Source organism: Tamandua tetradactyla, chromosome 2 (assembly GCF_023851605.1).
Source record: "Tamandua tetradactyla isolate mTamTet1 chromosome 2, mTamTet1.pri, whole genome shotgun sequence".
Lineage (NCBI taxonomy): Eukaryota > Metazoa > Chordata > Mammalia > Pilosa > Myrmecophagidae > Tamandua > Tamandua tetradactyla.
In genome coordinates, this window is record NC_135328.1 from 58712926 (window position 1) to 58736643 (window position 23718).

Here is a 23718-nt window from a genome sequence, read left to right on the forward strand (position 1 = left end):
ATAATGAGGATTCAGATTCTGGTGGCAAAGGGAGGGGACTGGAATCTCACATAACCGAAAAACACGCCAGGCAAGGTCTCTAATCCTGACTACATCATTCACAATTATCATGTAACTATCCGATAGGCCCATGCCATTCCTTTTCATAATGGAAAAGACTTCATACCAATAAACTATGGGACTACTAACTTCCTAAACATTCCATTGAAGAAGCACACCAGTGAAAACAATCATAGCAGAAGAGCCAGGAAAATACTGAGGAAAAATATAGAAGAAGGGAAGACTAGTTCTACCACACATGTAATGGTATTATAGAGTAATTAAACAGTTAGATATAAAACTACACTGATTGATGCAGTGAAACAAAGAGCCCCCAAAAAGAAACGTGTAACTATTGAAATTTATTGGGCCATTATTTCAAATAAGTGGGAAAATGATGATTTGCTGAATAATATTACCAGGACAGCAAGCTAATCATTTAAGAAAAATTACAACTGGGTGCCTAGAAATTGTCACAAATCAGAGGTGGTGAAGGAAACATGATTAAATATAATATGGTGCCCTGATATAGAAAAAGGATATTAGGAAAAACATAGTGAAATCAAAATAAAGTGGGTAGCTTAATTAATAGCAATGTATTAATGTTTATCCCTGAGATGTGACAAATGTACTAGAGTAAAGTAACATGTTAACGACAGAGGAAACTGAGTGAGGGGTATAAGACAATTCTCTACTATCTTGGCAATTTTTCGGTAAATCTAAAATTATTCTTAAAAGTTTATTAAAAGAAAAAATTGGGCCCCTACCAATTCTTACACCAAAATTAATTCAAGGAAGAGCAAATAATTAGTATAAAAACTGTAAAACTACCAGAAAAACAGGGGAGAAAACATTAAATATATAGTATAACATACAGGACAAAGTGTTAATTTCCTTAAGAAGCTCTATAGTATAGTCATTATGAACTTAGGCTTTGGATTCAGACAAACTGAATTCCTAGTTGGGTAATTTTGGACTAGGTATCTCGCCTCTCTGCTTCATCTTCATCTTTAAAATGGGATAATAATACTTACCTCACTAAACTAACATGATTAGTTTAGTGATTAGATTAGATTAAACGGGCTAATTCATGTAGAGCACATATAGCAACATGTGGCACACTGTAAGTTCTCAAAAAATGGTTGTTGTTATTATTCCTTCAAATAGAAGCATTCTTAAAATTTAATAAAGATCAACAATCTTATAGAAAAATGTACAAAGGCAAAAACAGACAGTTCACAGGAAAAAAGAATGCATACAAATATTCAAAGTAAGTTCAAAATCTGCTGACTTTCATAGCTTTAAGGCTTTAAGAAGAGGAAATGCCCTTACAGGTTGGGGTGGTGAAGTCATGGTTATGTGATTATATGGAGAACTACTGATTTTTTTCTTAGGTTGACTTGCATGATATGTGAATAAAACTGTTTAGAAATGAACAAAGGGGGCGATACAACAGTGGCTCAGTGGCAGAGATCTCACCTGCAATGCTGGAGACCCGGGTTTGAGTCCTGGAACCTGCCCATGCAATAAAAATTAAAAAAACAAACAAGCAGAGGCTTACAAGTACTGGAGAAAATGTGGTGAGAGAGATGTATTTATTCACTGTTGGTAGGGAAGCAGAGTGGTACAGCCCCTCTGGAGAGCAGTGTGGTAGCTCCACAGGAGGCTAGGGGTAGGACTGCCGTAAGATGTGTACTTGGAGGAACTTAGAGTGGGGACATGAATGGGCATTTGCACACTGGTGTTTATGGAAGCATTGTTTGTGATTTGCAAATGATGGAGGTGGCCTAAGGGTACATCAATTGATATGAGATATGGAAGTGGAAACTGGGATGTATACATACAAAGAAGTACTGAGCAGCTGCAAGAAGCAATCAAGTTGGGAAGCATGCAACTGGGTGAATGAACCTTGAGGACAGTATGTTGAATGAAATGTCAGAAACAAAAAGACAAATATTATCATGCCTCTCTCCTATGAACTAACTATAATATACAAACTCGGAGAATTAAAATCAAGAGCATAGGTTATCAGGTTAAGGCCCAGTGTAAAGGTGTCTAGACTGTAAACTCTCACACAAGTCACATCCATTCTGGAGTTGTAACAATTAAATTCTGAGATGCGCTGTTTGTGTATAACCTGGTTGTTCCCTGGAACTTCGGGTATTTGTGTGATACCTGAGACAGAGTTAGAGCCTTAAAGCTATGAAAGTCAGCATTACCTCATATAGCAACTCTTAAAAACTGAAGTGATCAGACTTCAACTAGAGAAATGAATGACGCTGATCTGCATAAGACTAAGGTAAACCAGAAAACAGGGTAAAGGACGATATGATCTATATTTTGAAACTTCAACTTCTGTGTGAAACCAAAGGAAGAGGTATTTATTTTCTTGGTACAAAAATTATATTCTTGGTAGCACATTATCTAATTTAACTTGCATGGTCAGTTAATTCGAATACCAGAATTATATGGAATCTTGAATAGTGAGGGAGATCTTTCTGGTTTGTACAGGTTACTGCAGCGCCCTGATATATCCCCAAGTAATCTGGGCAAAGAATAAAAAAAGTATTTGGAAAGTCCCCTTGGGGGACTGGGAAGAAAGGAAAAAATACTAAACTTCCCCACCTGGGGAATTCCAGACATTTTTGCAAGCACTGGGGACTACCAATTCGATAGGCTGAGCTCTCAATCTTGGGGTTTGCCCATATGAAATATATTTCTGCAGGAGAACATAAACCCACTTATAATTATGCCTAAGAGTCACGCCCAGAGATCCTCTTTTGTTGCTCAGATGTGACCTCTCTCTCTCTAAGCCAACTAAGCAGGTGAACTCACTGTCCTCCCCTCCTCTATGTGGGACATGACTCCCAGGGTAGTATATCTCTCCCTGGCAGCATGGGACCAGAAACCCGGGGATGACCCAGGACCTGGCATCATGGGATTGAGAAAGTCTACTTCACCAAAAGGGGAAAGAGAAATGAGATAAAATAAAATTTGAGTGGCTGAGAAATTTCAGACAGAGTCAAAAGGTTATCCTAGAGGTTATTCTTATGCATTATATACATATCCCTTTTCAATTTATGGTGTATTGGAGTGACTAGAAGAAGTACCTGAAACTGAACTGTACTCCAGTAGCCTTGATTCTTGAAGATGATTGTATAGTTATATAGCTTTTAAAATGGGACTAAGTGATTGTGAAAACCTTGTGGCTGACACTCCCTTTATCTAAGCTATGGATGGATGAGTTTAGAAATAAGGAGAAAAATATCAATAAATAATGGGGACGTGGATAAGGGTTGAAAAATTAGGTAGATTTCAATACTAGTGGTCAACGAGAGGGATGGGTAAAGGGTATGGGATGTTATGAGGGTTTTTCTTCTTTCTCTTTATTTTTCTTTCTGGAGTCATGCAAATGTTCTAAAAATGATTGTGGTAATGAGTATACACAATTATGTGATGATAATGTGAGCCACTGATTGATTGTATACTTTGGATGAACTGTATGGTACATGAAGATGTCTCGATAAAAATATTTTTTCAAGAAATGATACATGAAATGATACATCTAAAACGTGAGATGCCATTTTTCATTCATTCTATCAACTGAGATCCAAAATTTTGATAAATTACAATGTTGAAGAAAGTGTGGAGAAACAGGCACTCTTGTACCCTGCTAGTGGGAGTATAATTTGGGAAAAGCAAACTGAAGAAGAATTTAACAATATCTATTAATTTTTCAGATGCCGTCCACAATGACATAAGAACTCCATTACTCAGTACATGTGTCCAGGCATGCACATGGATGCTCACTCAGTATCACTTATAGAAGTAAAAAACTGAAAAAACAACCTAAATTGTCAAGAAAGGAATGGCTAGATAAACTGTGATAGCTGTACTATTTATAAAAATGAGTTAGTGTTATTTGTATCATGGCCTTTACTGCTAAGTAAAGGAAAGTAAGATACAGGACAACATATAGATAGTATGGTACTATTTACTTTTTTTTTTCCGCATGGGCAGGCACTGGGAATCGAACCCAGGTCTCTGGCATGGCAGCGAGAACTCTGCCTGCTGAGTCACTGTGGTCCACCCTGGAACCATTTACTTTTTAAAAATATAAACTACTACTACATATATTCTATGGTATAATTACATATATGAAAATACAAATAGAAGATCTGGAAGAACCAAATGATAATAGTTACCTATGTGAACAGGTGGGGTGCAGGGGAAATGGGGTACAGACATTGGAAGAGCAGTCAAAGGAAACTTTAATTATCTGAATTGTTCAAATTCTTTCCACAGAAAATATTTTCATGTACTACTTGTAAAATTAAAATTACACCTGTGATATACAGATTAGTGATAAAGAAAATCTGCACAATGAAATACCATGCAGTCATTAAAAAGAATAATGTAAATCTATGCATGCCAACATGCACCAGTATGAGACAATCAAGGTAAAGCATTAAATTTAAAAAGTAGAGATAACAAAGTCCATTAACTGTGTGGATAATATAATCGCAAAGGATATTTATATACACATAAAAGCTTATATAAATACAGATAATTCCTGGAAATGTACAAGAAATTTCTAAATGTTTGCCTCTAAAAAGAAGAAAAAGTGCCCAAGAGGGAAGGAGACTTATTTTTTACTGTATACTCTTTAATACTCTTTTTACCATACATATTCTGGATTTCATTATAAAACTCAATAAACTGAAGGTCAGTTTCTTGCTTTACAAATTATAAGCTTGGGCTTTTCGGATCAATGCTCTACAAAAGGAGCAGAAGGATCCTTCTATTACAGATCACTACTAATCTACACCAGGGGTCAGCAAATATTTTCTGTAAAAGGACAGATAGTAAATGTTTTACAGTTTGCAGAACTTATGGTCCCTGTTGCAACTACTTAACTCTGCCATTGCAGTATGAAACCAGCCACAGACAATATGTAAACCAAAGGGCACAGCTATGTGCCAATAAAACTTTATTTATACAAACAAGCAGTGGGTCAGATTTCACATGTGGGCCAAATCTGCTGACCAGTGCTCTATATCATCTGGCCATGGTTTCAACCAGTCTTTCCTTGCTTTTAGCACTGTCAAAAGGAATCAATTATTAGTTAAGCTGTAACACAGACCCTACCTATCCACACATCTACAGGAATGTACACCATGCTACTAACCCAGGGACTTAGGAATGACTTCTTCATCAGGTAGTACTTTTCAATTGTATAAGACAATGATATGTGCCCTGTTACCTACCCTTTCTAACTTGTCCTAACGCCTAGATATTACTTGCTTGCCTTCCTGCTAAGCATTCTCCTCATGAATGGGCAACATTGTTTTAACTTAGCTAACCAAAGGCTGCAGCCCTTGGAAATCATCACTATAAAGAAGAGATATAATACTCTAAAATCAAAGTTTGTTAGCAAATCCATGCAGTACCTCATTTTTACTACATGTATATCCAAGCGCTATATGGAGACTAGACAGCTCAAAGTCAGACATCTTCACTGAGACTTTTGTAAGGTCAGAGTATTCAAAACTTTTCCTGGATAAAATGGTTATGGTCCTCCTTTAGGCATAATGTCTTACTGCAGTCCCCAAACTACTCTTGATGCTACCAAGAGCTATTCATTAACAAGAAGTACCTATCTCTAGATGGCTTAAGTTTCACAGAAGAATGTTATTCCTAAGCCCATTATATCAATTGGCCTCTTGTCTTTATTTGGCTTTACAGGATAGTCATAACTTCAGGTAATTTCCAAGGACATTAATTCCAAATTTACTGACACAATAAGTTGACTGAGAAGGATCATATTAAGGGAGGGATTGCCTAAAGAATATGTAAAGTCAACCACTCATTCTTGATTGATGGTCTTCAAAGATGGGGCATAGGTACTCCATGAGATGTGCAACATGATAGAATGGGGTGTGGAAAGAATAAATTAGGACTTCTATTTATATTCATTTTATATCTAAAAAATAAGAAAGTAAACTTTACTAATAATAAGCATACGGATTGGCACTGACATTGTGGAGCCTGCAACCGGCTATCAAAACAAGCCATAGTCAGCTGGCAGCCATTAGCCCCAAGAGATGCAGTCACGTACACCAGCTGGAAAGTCCCCCGTGCATGCACAGTATAAAGGGCAATAAATCAGTAACAACATGTCTGCAGTTAGCCCCAATTAAGGTTATAATTTCTAACTTGCCTCGTGATTGGTTCACAATGCCTTAACCAAACATTTCCGCATCGCTATGTGGCAGCTGTTTGTACCTCTTTTGTCCCAAACCACAATAGCACCCACAAAGCTCTGTGCCCTGCTGTGCAGCCCAATAAAATGATTCGAGCCTGAACCCTGCTGTCAACTCCTGTTTCGGAAGCCACTCAGCTGAAGGCTGTGCCCCAATGCCAGGGGTGCAACAGCATCCTCACTAATCCTATATAACCTATAGTATGATGTACCCTTAAGAAAGGATGTAACTTACATTTTCTGTAGCACACTATCTAACTGAACTTGCATATTTGGTTTATTCAAATAGTTTATTCAAACCACATGGAACTCTGAATAGTGAGAAATATTGTTGGTCTGACCTGATATTCAGAGATAAGGAAGCCAATCAGGTCGGGATTAAAATTCAGAATACAGGGTGGGGTAAGGAAGACATTGTCTATATTTTAGAACCTCATCTATACTTTGAGCCCAAAGGAAGAAGGGTCTATGTTGTCCAGAATCAACATTTTCTAAAGCACATAATCTAATTCAACCCATATGGATAGATCATTTAAACAATCCAAACACAGGGAGCTCACAATAAGAATGAGGGCCTTTAATCTTCTATAGCTTAAAGTAATGCCGTGATATATATTAAGTATGTTAAGCAGATAAACAAAAAGTACTGGCAAAGTACCTTGAGGGACAGGAGAAACAATATGGAACTATTAAACTTTACCACAAGGGAAACTCTGATACTGTGTCAAACATTAGGGACACCCAAATCAATAGGGCAAGGCTTTGATTTTGAGGTTTGTTCTTGTGAAGCTTATGTATGTAGCAGAGCAGCTTAGCCTACCTATAGATAAACCTAAGAGTTAATTCCAGAGGACCTTATGTTGCTCTGATGTGGCCTCTATCTCTCTCTCTAAGCCCAACTCTGTAAGTGAAACCATTGCCCTCACCCCTATATGAGACATGACATCCAAGGGTGAAAGTCTTTCTGGCAGTGTGAGAAATGATTCCCAGGGATGGGCCTGGTCCTGGTACATGAGCTCAACAATGCTATTCTGACTAAAAGGGGGGAAAGAAGTGTAACAAATAGGTATCAATGACTGAGAGTGTTCAAATAGAGTTTGAGAGGTTATTCTGGAGGTCACTGTTATGCAAGCTTCAGTCAGACATTGCTACTTACCACAACTTGCCAACCCCCAAACAAAACCATTCCTGCCAATCCTGAAGAACACCTAGGGCACTGTAAAAGATTCTACAAAGGTTCCAGTGTCTTAAAGCAGCTAGAAGTAAAACCCTAAAATTGTGGAATTATAGCTCATACCAAACTCTGAAATCTGTTCTACAACTAATTGTTGTATTGTGCTTTGAAATTTATTGCTTTTTTGTATATATGTTATTTTTCACAAAAAAGAAAAAAAAGTCAATTGTGAGGATAAAAAAATATTTACTCTTTCCACCAATAAGCAAATTTATCTGGAAGGGCAGGGTGTCCCGAATAGCTAAAAGTATCTTGAGGAAAAAAAACGAAGCTGGAGGTCTCACGCTGCCGGACTTTAAGGCATATTATGAAGCCACAGTGGTCAAAACAGCATGGTATTGGCATAAAGATAGATATACCGACCAATGGAATCGAATAGAGTGCTCAGATATAGACCCTCTCATCTAAGGACAATTTGATCTTTGATAAGGCAGTCAAGCCAAGTCACCTGGGATAGAACAGTCTCTTCAATAAATGGTGCCTAGAGAACTGGATGTCCATATGCAAAAGAATGAACGAGGACTCGTATCTCACACCCTATACAAAAGTTAACTCAAAATGGATCAAAGATCTAAACATTAGGTCTAAGACCATAAAACAGTTAGAGGAAAATGTTGGGAGATATCTTATGAAACTTACAATTGGAGGCGGTTTTATGGACCTTAAACCTAAAGCAAGAGCACTGAAGAAGGAAATAAATAAATGGGAGCTCCTCAAAATTAAACACTTTTGTGCATCAAAGAACTTCATCAAGAAAGTAGAAAGACAACCTACACAATGGGAGACAATATTTGGAAACGACATATCAGATAAAGGTCTAGTATCCAGAATCTATAAAGAGATTGTCCAACTCAACAACAAAAAGACAGCCAACCCAATTACAAAATGGGAAAAAGACTTGAACAGACACCTCTCAGAAGAGGAAATACAAATGGCCAAGAGGCACATGAAGAGATGCTCAATGTCCCAGGCCATTAGAGAAATGCAAATCAAAACCACAATGAGATATCATCTCACACCCACCAGAATGGCCACTATCAACAAAACAGAAAATGACAAGTGCTGGAGAGGATGCGGAGAAAGAGGCACACTTATCCACTGTTGGTGGGAATGTCAAAGGGTGCAACCACTGTGGAACGCAGTTTGGCGGTTCCTCAAAAAGCTGAATATAGAATTGCCATACGACCCAGCAATACCATTGCTAGGTATCTACTCAAAGGACTTAAGGGCAAAGACACAAATGGACATTTGCACACCAATGTTTATAGTAGCATTATTTACAATTGCAAAGAGATGGAAACAGCCGAAATCTCCATCAACAGAAGAGTGGCTAAACAAACTGTGGTATATACATACAATGGAATATTATGCAGCTTTAAGACAGAATAAACTTATGAAGCACGTAATAACATGGATGGACCTAGAGAACATTATGCTGAGTGAGTCTAGCCAAAAACTAAAGGACAAATACTGTATGGTCCCACTGATGTGAACCGACATTCGAGAATAAACTTGGAATATGTCATTGGTAACAGAGACCAGCAGGAGTTAGAAACAGGGTAAGATAATGGGTAATTGGAGCTGAAGGGATACAGACTGTGCAACAGGACTAGATACAAAAACTCAAAAATGGACAGCACAATAATACCTAATTGTAATGTAATTATGTTAAAACACTGAATGAAGCTGCATCTGAGCTACAGTTTTTTTTTGTTGTTTGTTTGTGTCTTATGCTTTTATTATTATTATTTTTTTTCTCTATATTAACATTCTATATCTTTTTCTGTTGGTTTGCGAATTCTTTTCCTGAATTGATGCAAATGTACTAAGAAATGATGATCATACATCTATGTGATGATGTTAAGAATTACTGATTGCATATGTAGAATGGAATGATTTCTAAATGTTGTGTTAATTTCTTTTTTTTCTTTAATTAATTAAAAAAAAATTCCAACTCAAAAAAAATATATATTTACTCTTTCCAACCTTCAAGGTTCTGGAGTAGCTAGAGAAGAATCTGAGATGATGGTAATGATAGTCCATGAAAACTCTGGGATCTGTCCATACTTGTTGGAGAGTATTTTGAAAACCATTTCCTTTTTTCTTTACTTTGTATGTATGTTATATTATACAATAAAAAAGTATAAAAAACAAAAGCAAAAAAATAATTGATTGTGGTGACGAATGCCCAACTATATGATGATACAAATTCCAGATGAATCAAATATTTAGCATGAAAAAAAAAACCCATAAAATACTAGAAGAAAATATGAACTTTAACAAATACTCTCAGAGTTAAGAAAGCCTTTCCAAATATAATAAAAGATTGATAAATGTAACTAAATAAACATTAAGAATTTCTACATACCCCAAAAAAAACTTAAACATAATGATCAAAGAGGGTGATACACTTAATTGATGGGGATATGGGGGAATAGACATTTTCACTCTGTTGTTCATAGTTACATAAACTGATACAACTTCACTAGGAAGCAATTTGTCAAAATTTGCCAAAATTACAAGTTCATACGTGCTTTGACCAAACAACTGTTATTTTAGGAATATTCTCACAGATAAATACAAAGTGCGCAAAATGACCATTTAGAAATTCCTTAACCGTCCATTAACAGGAGGTTGGTTAAATAAATTATGGTATATGCTGGAATTCTATGTATTCATTGAAAATGAGCAAAGAGGCTATGAGTGGGTATGAAAAAGTATGATTTCCTTACTGTTAAAGAAAGAAGCCAAGCTGTAGAACAATGTTTATGATATGTTAAAATTTGCACACACACACACAAAAAACTGGGAAAGAAATGGCACAGAGGGATACACAACAGATTCAAACCGGCACAAGTATAAACTGCACAAGGGCAGGGAACTTCATCTGTTTCATCCACTTAGAAAGTACCTAGCACAAATCATGTATTCAGCAAATATTTAACTCCTTCTTCAGTTGAAAGAACATTGAACGAAGGAATGAACAAATGAATGTCTGCCTATCTGATAAAGGAGCATTTGAACAGAGAGAACTGAAGGAAGGGAAGGAGCAAGCATCTATTTGTATGAAAATCATTTCAGGTAGAAGAAAGAGCCATTACAAATGCCCCGAGGCAGATGCATGGTTGGCATGTTCAAGAAACAACAAGGAGAACAACGTGACTGGAGTGAGGAGGAGAGGAGCAGGCACTGAGGGCACAGAGGTAATGGTAGGCTACATCACATAGGTCAGGGACTACAACTCATGTGGTAAACTCTGGCTTACACTTGAGTAACATAGGAAGGAAGCCACTGGAGAGTTTCAAATAAAAAAATGATACGATCTGACATAAGTTATTTTTAAATCTTCCCATAAAGAAGATACAGACTTAGATGGATTTAAAAGTACATTCCATAACTGAAATATGTTTTTGGTGGAAGGAACATATCAAACAATGAAGAAGAGGTGAGGCAAATGAGGATGCATGGTAAATTCACAAGGTAGCTAGTTACCAGGTATGATAAGAACATGGCTATCAGAGGTGTAGAGAGAGAAAGGTGGGTGGGCGCCAGCTCTGAAGGGCCACTCTGAAGATTATGAGAAATTCTCAAAAGCACTGAGTAGTGGTGTGATTTGATCAGATCACTGGTTAAGCAAGTATATGTTATCAATAGTGTCCTGGCTGGATTTCCAGAGAAAGGGACTGAACACATGGCTTCATTTTAAAGCTCACTAAGAAATCCTGGGAGAAAAGCCAGAACTACATATGACAGGGACAGAGAGAAAGGAGAAGAATAAATGGATAAGACCACAAGAACAGAACCATGAAGCCTAGGGAACCAAGAAGGCACCGTTTAAACTAGCTTCAGAGTTTCAAGTCTGGCTTCTCAGGGTGGTATTAATAACTGACACTGGAGGAAGACAAGTTTTGAAGGGATTATACATTTTAATGACAGTTTCTACTGACAAAAAGGAAAAAGCCAGTTCGTTAAGTGAGGAGTACAAACAAGAAGAATAGATAGTAAGGAGGTTGAAAAAAATAATTGGGAACTCCAAGTTTGAGATTTTAGAAGAGAGCTATATTCCTCATAATAAAACCAAGGCTTAGCAAGTCTGATGCCTCACTCAGAAAAGTCATTTCATAGAGGAGGCTGAGGTGTGGTCAAGAGAATAGTGAATACATGGGAGTGATTTTGAAGATAAGATAAAGAGACACAAAATATGTAGGTTAATTATTGAAAAAGCTTGGTTTATAAAGAAAATTGTTATTTGAAGTGAAGAAAGTAAGAAATAGGCCTGGGCATAACTTCTCCAATAGTTGGATGTGCCAAGAAATTCTCCTTAGTATGGGAAGCGGGGTAGACAGGGAAGAATTTCCATTCATTTTCTACAGTTTCCAAGTTTGCCTTGATATGAAAAAAGTTGAGAAATAGGCTAGCAATTAAAAAAGATAATAAAAAGATTGTCAGCTTTTCATGAACTCATTATAATGTCATGCACATTTTTACTAATCAGCTAAGGAAAATGTGAAGAAAGAAAATTTAGAATGCTCAACATGAGAGTGCTCATTTAGAAGTTCTCTCTCATAGAAGGTACTTATTCTGGTGAAGGCTCCCTGCCCACACTTCAATGCAGAGTTCCCTTCTGAAATTTTTTTCAATTAAATACCTTTCTACAGGGCGGGCCACAGTGGCTCAGCAGGTAAGAGTGCTTGCCTGCCATGCCTGAGGACCTGGGTTCGATTCCCAGTGCCTGCCCATGTAAAAAAAAAAAAAAAAAAAAAATACCTTTCTACATACCACTTGTTTCCACTCTGGACTCTGACTGATACACTATTAGCGATGCTGGGCATGAATCATTAAAATACAATGCATACTTATTTATTGACTGTCTACCATGCCTAAGTCTATTGAAATAAGTGATTTTACAAGCAAACTCATTATTTGGAAAAATATTCGAATTTTGTTTTTTGGATTTTTAGAATAGATTACTTTAAATGAGGCTTCTTATAGCATTAGAAACATTTCTGGAGTTATAGGTATGATCCACCATCACTTAGAATCTGGAAATAAACGTTCTCTTTCCACCTTTCCAATCAATAAAAGAGCTAGTAACAATTGTGGACCAGCTGGCAGATCCAAAGATTGCATCTTTGGTGAAATCTGTCTGCCAGTTTACTTCTTCCCAAAAAAAGAGCAGAGTAAAATGTATTAGTACCTTATACTATTAAAATACTTTTTCAGAAGAAACACAGCTCTATTTAACAGAAAAGAGTACCATAAAGAAGAAAAGATCAAGAGGCCAAGCTAATATTTTTTAACAGTGTAAATGGAAAAGTGTTACTGGGCTGCCCAAAGACAAAGCTTCCTTCCTTCTCCATCCCTGTTAACTAAAGTCTAGGCTATCACGTGATCTTAACACTACTTTCCCCCATATTCTGCTGTTGACATGGTGGGTATGGATCTGTGTAGTCAGGAACTGCTGCTGCAGTCAACAAGCAGCAGTCAAAGCAACAAATACTACCCTGTAAAACTTAGTGGAGGCTTCTTGAAAAGGGACAGGAGGAAACATAAGCTGCCTTGGCTACACCAGCAGGCTCCAGAAGGTTGTCCTCCAGCCCACTGCCCATCCATCTCTCCTTCCAGGGAGGAGCCTAAGCACACACAGTTCCCCAAAGCAGTGGTAACAGCTACTGCTAACTGCTTCTCTCTGGTCCCGCAAAGTTCGAGCTCCTCAACCTTTAAGGAGTTGAAACTACTGTACTTCTGTCTCTTCCCCAAACTACTCTTTGTATTTTGGAGTCAATTTTAAAGTTTATTCCCAGGGTAATATATAGAAAAAACTATTAAGACAGGTAAACAAAAATTAAAGATTGAAGTCAGTGCCCTTAGACTTGGTGTTCTGTGGGTGGCCAGTAAGCCAACTAAGACAACCACCACCAACTATGTGTGCTGGTTCCCAGAAATGAGAGTTGATTTAAGTAGACCTTCCCTACCCTAGGGGATGTTAAGTTCCAGCCACACAGACTTCTGACCATTCTTCCCTATGTTTCTCCTATCTTAAATCTTTGTTCATACTGTCTAGTCTACCAGGAAGGCTCTCTCCCACATCGCTTTCTGAAGCATTTCTACTCTTCTTTTAGTGCTGTGCTCAAACCTCACTTCCTCTAAGATGTATTCTCAGATCCCACCGTATCAACCTAATTTATACCTGCTGTAATATAGCATTCCTTACCTTTTGCTCTTTTTTTCTAACTTTTTTTATTGTGTAATATAACATATATCCAAAGCAAAGAAAGAAAAAAGCAATAGTTTTCAAAACACTCTCCAACAAGCAGTTAAAGGGCAGATCCCAGAGTCTGTCATGGGCTATCATTACCCTCTGCTCTTTGTAGGCAGCCTTGTACCTTTCACCAAACAGAAACCAGGCCCTGATGGACAATGACCACATTTCATAGATCTTTGTATTTCCCTATCAATATCTTATTCAAAACAGATCTTTAGGCAATATTTGTTAAACAGAACTGAATTCAGGTGGCAGTCAGAAGTTTCTCTGATGGTCTGACTATGGTTTGCTATTGTATAAAATATAGTGCTCTTTTTTCCTCTTTATAGATTTTCTCTTGTTAACGTGCTTTGAATATTAACTTTTTAAGAATTTTAGTTCTTTTCCCTGACATACATCACATACCATAAAATCTACCCTTTTAAAGTGTACAATTCAGTGGTTTTTAGTATATTCACAAATTCATCACCTCAAAAAGAAACCTCATATCCATTAGCAATCACTCCTCATTTCCTTCTTTCCCCTGGCAACCAGTAATCTACTTTCTGTTACATATGATTTTAACAAGGCTTATGGTACTCTTATACCTAAAAGGTTTTATTATACCTAAAAGCCATCTTTTCCCCTCAAAATAAAAAGTTTCTCTTATTTTACTATATAACTCAATAGGAAAATATTATTTAACACAGAAATCTACTTAGGCATCATTTCAGGATCCAAAACAAAAACTCTTACTAGGAAAATCATTTTATATGTCTACTTTCCTCAATTTGAAGGTAGTCTAAAATACAGAATGCTTTATTTTTTATTTTTGTTTTGTTTAAGTATTTGTTATATGCTTTTTATTGAAGAAGTATAATATACAGGAAGGTGCACATATCATTAGGGTAAAGCTTGATACATGCACTCATATTAAGAAGCAGATACCTTATTCCCTTCTAGTCACTATGTGCTCCCCATCCTCCAAAAGGTAACCACTCACTTGACTTCTAACAACATAGATTAGTTTTGCCAGATTTGGGGCTTTTATAAATTAAAGCATAGAGTATAAAGTATGTAAAACTTTAATATTCAAAATCCAGCCTTATAATACTCACCATAATCTTCTTGTACAAAGCCATGATGTTATCATCATCAAATGGTAGAAATCCACACATAAGTACATATAAGAGTATGCCCATGCTCCAAACATCTGTCTGAGAGGGAGGATAAAAATCAATCAAAAAATATTTCAGAATGGCAGGATATCTAACAGAATCAGAGAATCTTCACAGAGCTGGAAAGAGCTGAAATCATACCATTCAGCTTGCACCTTCTTCAAACAGGGAACCTGAGGTCAAGAGGAAGTCCTGTCCAAAGTTATGCAGTCAAAGACCACCTAGTATACTGAACTGACTCTGGAATGCTTAATAGGAAATAAAGTAATTTCTAGTTGGTTGATCTGGACTGGGAATGATAAGGAGATCACAGGCCAGGTCTCTGATTCTGAATGATAACTCTACAGTGCCACTGAGGGTTTAGGTTACATGTGAGGATTATGTAAACAGGCAGGAGAATGCCAAAGTATTAAAATTTACTACTGAGAGTCTGCAAATATGGCTAAGCCACATCTTCTCTATGTAAAGAAATCTTAAGTTCAACAGCTGACTTCTCAAATATAGAGACTAGAAATTAGCCTGCCAGCACAAACAGCCCTACAAATCTCAAAATCCAAAAAAGGAGCTTAACTTTTATATAGGATTTCCATGTTTCCTATGAGTCCTAAGCAGTCACTATTTATTCAAGCAATATTTAGCCTTAGGCAATAATGATAACACCATTATTTGAGAAGAAATTACAGCTTCCACCATTTGAGCATGATCTGAACCATGACTAGCCTAATCACCTAGAGTGCTTATTTTAAAAGGAAGAATCTTAAAGGCCCACCTTAGAAAACAAAACCAAAATGTCTGAGGGAAAAGTCTTGAACCCTGCATCTTCTAACAGTACCAGTTGATTTTTCATTAAACTGCCCTAGAAGGATGAAAAGTCAAACTAAAATGGACAAGAAAACAATTGAAGGTCCCACAGGAAAAATCCAGATACAGTCCAATCAGCAAGACCTCATCAACAGCCCTCTAGGAATCCTGTAAACATTAGTCTAGGAATCCCATGAACATTAGGCCTAAGATTACTCGTTCTGGGAAACAGGATGGAATGGTGCAAAGCACACAGGTTTGAGGTACAGCCTCATTCAAATCTGGACCTGTAGTTACCAGCTCTGTGACCCTGTAAAGGTACTTAATTTCTGCATCTTCATTTCTTCATCTTTGCGCCAGTTTGAAAGTATTATGTACCCCAGAAAAGCCATGTTTTAACCCTGAGTCAATCTTGTGGAGGCAGCCGTTTCTTTTAATCCTGATTAAACTGGATGTGACACACCAATTGTGGATGTGCCCTTTTGATTATAGGGAGATGTGACTTTACCCATTCCATGTGGGTCTTGATTAGGTGACTGGAATCCTTTAAAATAGGAAACATTTTGGAGAGAGTCAGAAATGAAAGAGCCAACAAAGAGCCAACAGAAACTTCAGAGCCAACAGAGAGCAGAGAAAAAGATATTTGGAGATGCTTAGAGCCCAGCAGATGTTGTTGTGTGCCTTCCCATGAGACGTTAAGCAAGCCAGAACCTGGAGAGAGCCAATGGAAGCCAAGAGATGAAAGCCAGCCCCAGAGAAACAAAGTGAGGAACCCTCACAGGAACAGAGGCTGAAAGCCACAGAGCCCAGGAGGAAGGGACCAGGAGATACAGCCACATGACTTCCCTGCTGACAGAGCTGTTCCAGACCCACTGGCCTTTTTTGAATTAAGTTATCTTTCCCTGGATGCCTTAGTTTGGACATTTTTATAGGCTTACAACTTTAAATTTGTAACTTATTAAACTACCCTTTTTAAAAAGCCATTCCAGTTCTGGTATATTGCATTTCGGCAGCTTACAAACTAACACCATTTTTTTTTTGCATGGGCAGGCACCAGGAGTTGAACCCAGGTCTCCCTCATGACAGGTGAGAACTCTGCCTGCTGAACCACCATGGCCTGTCCCACAAACTTCTTTCATCTTATAAAAAAATGGGATAATAGTATTCACTTCACAGAACTTTTATGAAACTTAAAGAAAAATTCTAAAAATACCTAGCAAGATTCCAGGACTATGATACATGTTCAGTAAAAATTTATTCCCTTTCTTCCTGTTATGATGCTCTCACTGAGAAGGTCATATCACTTCTGCGGCATTTCTGCCAAAAAATGCATAACCTGAATCTAATTGTAAGGATATATCAGATAGAGCCAAATTGAGGGACATTCTAAAAAATAACTGGCTTCCTCAAAAATGTCAAAGAAACATGACAACTAGATACAATGCATGATCCAGGAATGAATCCTAGACTGAAGGTAAATAATTATAAAGGATATTATTGGTGCAATTAATACCATTTGAATACGGGCTGTAGATGAGATAACAAAATGTATCAGTATTAACTTTCCTGATTTTGACTGAAATGTGGTTATGAAAGAGAGGAGGCACTTGCTTTAAGGAAATACACACTGATGTATTTAGTGATAAGGGGGTATGATGACTGCAATTTACTCTCAAACAGCTTAAAAAAATAACATGCACATACATAAATAAATATATATATAGAGAGAGAGAGAGAGAATGATAAAGCAAATTGGGTGCAATGTAAACAGCTGTGAATCTAAGTAAAAGATACGCAAAGGAAAGTCCTCCTATTTTTGTAAACTTTCTGTAAGTTTGAAATTATATCAAAATAAAAAGTCACCAAAAACAAGTAAGTTCCTTTCTTCTCATGTTATAAATCAAGTAACCTGTTATTTCACTAAGTTTCTTGCATATAACATTAGTTTCAAAAGATGCTCCATATGAAAAGTAAATTCCATGGCCTAATAAAATTATGACCAGCTGCCAATCTGTGATGTTCCTCTCCCAAAGGATCATATATTGTACAACAGCATATAAGAAACTTGGAGATTCCTGAAATAAAGAAGTCTGTTCAACATAGCAATTCCCAAGCTATTGACTACTTTTTTTTTAATCTTATAATATCAACACCCAGCAAAACTAGAACTCCAGAGAATAGGAAGAGTTGACAACCTGAGGGAACAAGTGATAAAGCATGCAAAGTCAAGGCCTTCTCAGCTGGGCTTCCAACACAGGACTGCTGACTTCCAAGTGTCAGCTACAAAGTACAGGTTAAACTAGCACCTCTGAAAACTGAGCCTACACCCTCAGCCTTATGGTCTACTTGGCTGGATTAACCAGACCAAACTATGGCAACTGCAACAAGGATACTAGAAATACACTCTACTTCATAAGTGTACTATGGGTTATTATATTTACTGTAAGCCACTCAATCCATTTATTAGTTTACTCATTCTCTAAACAGACTGATTAAGGTCTATTTCTCATTTCATCATTATATCTCCATTGTACAACACCTGCCTTACTATAGGTCACCAATAAATACATGTCAAATACAAACTGAATTAATCAATGAGAAATCACCTCTGATCCAAGGTATGATTTTCCTTGTATTAATTCAGGAGCTGCATAAGCAAGACTCCCACAGCATGTCTGCAGATGATAATCCTTGTTACCCTAAAAATAAGATAAAAATGAAACACTTATTACAGCCCTTAAAAGAATTAAAGCTTGACAAACATTCTTTGAGCAAAAGCAAAAGAAGCTGGATGAAGGACTACCCACATAATAAAGGACTTCTGCAACCAACCGAATATTCTGTGCGTACATGCATGTATTGTCTCCCCTTCTCTGGATTTCCAATACCACTATAACCTAGCATGAACAAAATCTTTCTCCCCTTAGCTCAGTCAAGTCAGGTTCTTATTTCCCTAGAAATCCATTCGCATAATAATCAGCTTAGCATACATCCAAGCACACATGTCTTCCCACCCTCAAGTACTCGAGGGAAAAAGGTTCCTTTCTTTCAGGACCCTAATTCTAGCAACAATCTTTACAAACACAAAAGCGTTTCTTTTTCCTCAAAGGGAAAAAAGCAATAGTGCCTTGGAAGTCTGTTTTCTAGAATCATTTTTTAGACCAATCACTACCTTAACATGCAGACCTGTTAGAACGAGGAGTCTGCTCATCCTCCTCTGCTCTCCCCCAGACACAGAGAAACTTAATGAAAAGTATACCCCAGCCCAACGCCCGTACAGAATTCTACAGCCAGCAAAGGACTTGTGAAATTGTGAGATTTCATTTACAACTAAAACAACACGTCCAGAAGTGAGTTCCTCAGCAGAAGGCATAAACGGATCCTCTCCCTACAGACCCACACTTTTTTAGATAGTGTTATGTGAGTCAAACACGCGGCAGCCATACATAAAGGCCAGAACAGTCTGTCACAACCATTTTCCACTGCCTCCTGTGGAAAACAAGGCCTAAACCAGTTTATCTGTTCAATATATGTTTATTTTGAAAAGTTTACCAATCATAAAAACAGCCTTATAGCAATTGGTTCCCAGACACAAGGCTCCAGTGATAATCTCTCAATAGGAAAGGAAAGGAAAGGAAAATCAGAAAGAATCATGCAGCCAAAGAGGCAAATTCTGTTTCCCTCTGTACCGAACTAATTCTGATTGGGACAAGTAATAATCATGGGACTACAAAGAGCTGAGACAAGTCGCAATTTCAATATTAATGAATGCAGACAGCTCATTTTAGAGATTGTGAGTACCATCATCAGAGAAATCAGGAGAAAGCGTCCAACAGGCAACCACGCAGAAGCCAGCAGGGCTGGAAAGTTCAAAGTCACCTCAAAGAGAAGTTATGCTGAAGAACACCAGTATTCAACAATGGAATACACATTTAGGAAATATCTAATAGATTAAATTTAAAACTGCATAGGGACTTTTTCCTTCAATTGTTTAAGGAGTTTGTCTCTCAAAATATAACTATAATTGTTAATGTTATAACCATTTGAAAACAAAGAATAGATTTACACTAAATTCTCAAAACTCATACCTAAATGAACAAAAGCATCATCTAGTGGCAACAGGCTCAAACTGCAAGTACATGGTCAATTCAGCGTTTATGATGTGATGGCTTCTTGTCACCTTAGCACTGCAAATGCCTCTCAGAGCATACCCATGAGGTCTTAAGCAGGACCAACCATGGACCTGGAGCAGTAATTCTCAATCTTGGCTGCAGATTAAAATCATCTGGGATGCTTACCAAAAAAGTATGCATACCAGGGATGTAATTTAACATTCTTCTTAATGGATGCAATTTGGGTCAATAAAGACTAAGTGGAAGTCAGTGCAAGATAACACACTAGGAAGTGCATTCACAAAGGAAATAAATGCATTTTTATTTCTACACTTACCTTGGGTTTTGCACAGAGACCAAAGTCAATCAGCTTCAAATTATGGTATTCATCAAACAGTAAATTTTCCTAGGAAAACAAAGATATTTTGATGACTATATATTGACTTCCTTATGTCAAATCCCCACCTCCAGCCATTTTAAAAAACGATTTCAGGTTGTTTACACTAAAAAGCCTGAGTACAACATAGTGACAACCATTAAAATGAGAATGAAATGACAAGCTTAGAAGGGGAAAGGAGGACTGTTGCTAACTATATAGCAAACCTTCAAGACATACTAGCATAAGCCATTTCTCCTTGAGGCTCTGAGGTTCAATTACAAAGTAAACGCATTTTGTGCCAAAGGCAAGCTTAAACCAAAAACAGGAGCTGAAATCAGAGTTGAGTATGAATAGAATGCAAAGGACAGTAACACTGCCATATCTTATCAAGCCAATTCTAGGCCTCTGAACCTGGTACCAAGTAACATTTAGATCCATATTAATCATCATCCATATTGATCAGAATCTGCTGCCTTACGAGTATTCATATTTTTTATTCTGTCCTTAAAAAGTAGTTTGTCCATTCCATTGATCTGGATAGACAGAGGAAGAGAGGATTAGCAGAAGAGCATTGAATGGAAAATATTCAACGGCTCTATACTCTGAAAGAATACTCAATATTCTTATTTCCTAGAAACAAAATCTTTAAGTTTATATTCCACAGCTGATAAAATTCACAAATAGAATGCTAATAAGCCAATCTAAAAAGCCTACCAAAAACTAAAGTGAAGGAGAAAAAATAAATGTAACAGGTTCAAAATAGAAAAAAGAAAAAAGAAAAGTTAGATTCTTAAACAGAAAGAACATTTGGAAACTTAAAAATAGCAGGTAAATGAAAGTTGAACACTCAGGTAAGCATCTAACTGCGGCATAGTCACTTACTGGTTTGAGGTCTCTATGAGCATAGCCCTGGCTGTGCACATAAGCAACTGCAGATACTATCTGACGGAAGACAACTCGGGTCTCCTCCTCCGACAGGCGAACTTGGGAAATTATGTAATCAAATAACTCTCCTCCAGGGCAGTACTTCAACAGCAAAAGAGCCACATACATATTGTTACTACTTACAAAAATGGCTTCAGAGGAATTTTAAATAAAGAAATTATACTTAACTCAGAGATATTAATTAAACTTTACAGGCAAAGGAAATAAGTGAGGCATATTCAAAAATATACTCACAGGACCAAACAGGCCAACAATTATTCCAGGAATGAAAACAACAGCTCTTGGTCTCAAATATTTTTATTACCAGTAAACAGAATTAGAACCAACAATCAATTGTGATTTTTTTCCCAACTGCGATTTTTTTTTAAGCTCACTCGGGGTTTTGTATTTTTATAGCAAAATACTAAAATCCATCCTCGATTCATTCAAGTTTAGTGTAGTTATTTGAAGTAAAAGAACCCAGCAGTAACTGTTACCTCTCTATCCCACACACCAGTGGTTTGCAATCTGTACCAGAAAGAGCCCAGTTCTACAAAGAGACCTCAGGGGTTACAGGAGGAGAGTGTTATAACACATAGTGCTTGGCTTTCCATCCTTTTCTCTCTAGAGCAGCTCTACTTTTCTGTAAACTGGGTTTACATTAAAGAATTCATTTCATTTTAGCAATATCTATTAAAATCATAAACACATATAGCCTTTGACTTCATTTTTCCACAGTTAGAAAATGTTCCTCTATACTCCCTCATATTTAAAAAATGGTACTTATTCAACATTATTCACTGCTGTAGCACTGTTTTTAAGAGTAAAAGACTGGAAACAATCCAGACGCTCAGACTATATAAGCTATGGCATATTTGTTTCCCGGTGCCTGCCCATGTAAAAAAAAAAAAAAAAAAAAAAAAAAAGAACCATGGCATAGCTGTAAAACAGAATTATATGTAGCCATTTAAAAAAGAAGCCAGGAGAAGGCTCTTTAAAACTGATACGGAACAATCTTCATTATCACATGCAAAAAACCTAGTGTATATATATATATATTGACATAGATGAATCACAAAAGCATTATGCTGAGCAAAATAAACCAGACACAAAAGAGTACAGACCATACGATTCCATTTATATCAAGTTCTAGAACAGATAAAACCAATCCATGGTGAGAGGTGCTAGGAAAAGCAATGGGCAAGTCAATTAATTTGGACTTTAATTTCAAAAGGGCAAGAGGAAAAAACAGGCAAGAGAAAACTTTCTGGAGTGATGGAAATGTTCCTTACCTTAATTGAGGTGGGGATATGCAGGTGTAAATATTTGTTAAACTTTATACCTAAAGCATGCATACCTAATGTATGCATTTTATTATACATAAATTATATCTCAATAGTAAATTTTTAATATGCCACCCAATAACTTTACATAAAGAAAACAGCCTACTGCACATTTTCAAATAAAAAATAACGAAAAGCAAAAACATCTAAAATCTGTGAAAGTACATAGTCTCAAGTCAAACTGCTAAGAGAAAAAAAAACAAGGCATAGAATAATATAGTATGTGACCATTTGTATGAAACTAATAAGCTACACACATACATATGTGTATACATATCTACATCTATATACACATAAAACACAGACACAGGTATTTATAAATACATGGACTATCTAGAGGAGACAGAAGAAACATATGAGTGATTGACTCACTGAGGAATTGACTCAGGGACAGGAAACTAAGGGACAGGGATATAGAGAAGAGAGGATTTTATTTTTTAATACATACCCCTTTGTATTTTAAAATTTGTCCCTACATTCATGAATATTTCTTTAATTACTTTTTAAAATAACTTAATTTGGATAAAGAGATAAGCTTAAAAAAAGATCTTAAAATTATCACTGTATACCATATGTGTGTCTACAATATATAAAGAGAATAGTTCTATGTGCAAAACATATTTTTTTCTTTCAGGAAATTACTGGAGTCCATGAAACACTTTTGTACACTGTACCTCTAAAATTTGTCTTTAATAATTATAACTTTACAAAACCAAAAATAAAAGGAAAAAACTTCTACGGCAAAGCACAATTCATTCAGATTTGACAGCAGTAAAATACCAAAACCATATTTAGTGTAGTGTCAATTTTATCGATGTAAGTTACTTGATGCTAGTTTTATGCTATGTATATGAATCAACTGACAAAAAAAGTTTTTAACTTGTTAAGTTTTTTAAGTCTTTGACTTAGTATTTCACAAGGCAAAATACTATGATTTGCACAGTGAATAAAAAAGTATTTACAAAGTCCCCTTGGGGGAATGGTGAGAAAGGGGGAAAATTCAACTTCCCATTTGGAGAATTTCTGATATTCTTACAAGCAGTGGAGACAACCAAATCAATATGCCAAGCCCTCAATCCTGGGGTTTGTTCCTATGAAACTTATCCCTGCAAAGGACAGACTAAGCCTACTTAAAATTAGGTCTAAGAATCACCCTCAGTGAACCTCTTTTGTTGCTCAGATGTGGCCTCTCTCTCTCAGCC

The 23718-nt window shown here is 36.7% G+C and overlaps 1 protein-coding gene across 6 annotated transcripts in view; it reads right to left on the reverse strand.

Annotated features, from left to right (window-relative positions):
* The window catches only part of MELK (maternal embryonic leucine zipper kinase), a 207344-nt gene that overhangs the window by 129397 nt on the left and 54229 nt on the right, over nucleotides 1–23718 (reverse strand). For 4 of the 6 annotated variants that reach the window (XM_077147691.1, XM_077147694.1, XM_077147693.1 and 1 more), the window contains 4 exons: nucleotides 21132–21275; nucleotides 20208–20276; nucleotides 18365–18457; nucleotides 14898–14996 (listed from right to left, as the gene is read on the reverse strand). In XM_077147691.1, coding sequence (XP_077003806.1) covers nucleotides 14898–14996; nucleotides 18365–18457; nucleotides 20208–20276; nucleotides 21132–21275 — 405 coding nt within the window. The remainder of the gene's footprint in view (nucleotides 1–14897; nucleotides 14997–18364; nucleotides 18458–20207; nucleotides 20277–21131; nucleotides 21276–23718) is intronic. The other 2 variants (XM_077147695.1, XM_077147692.1) reach the window with 2 other exon arrangements.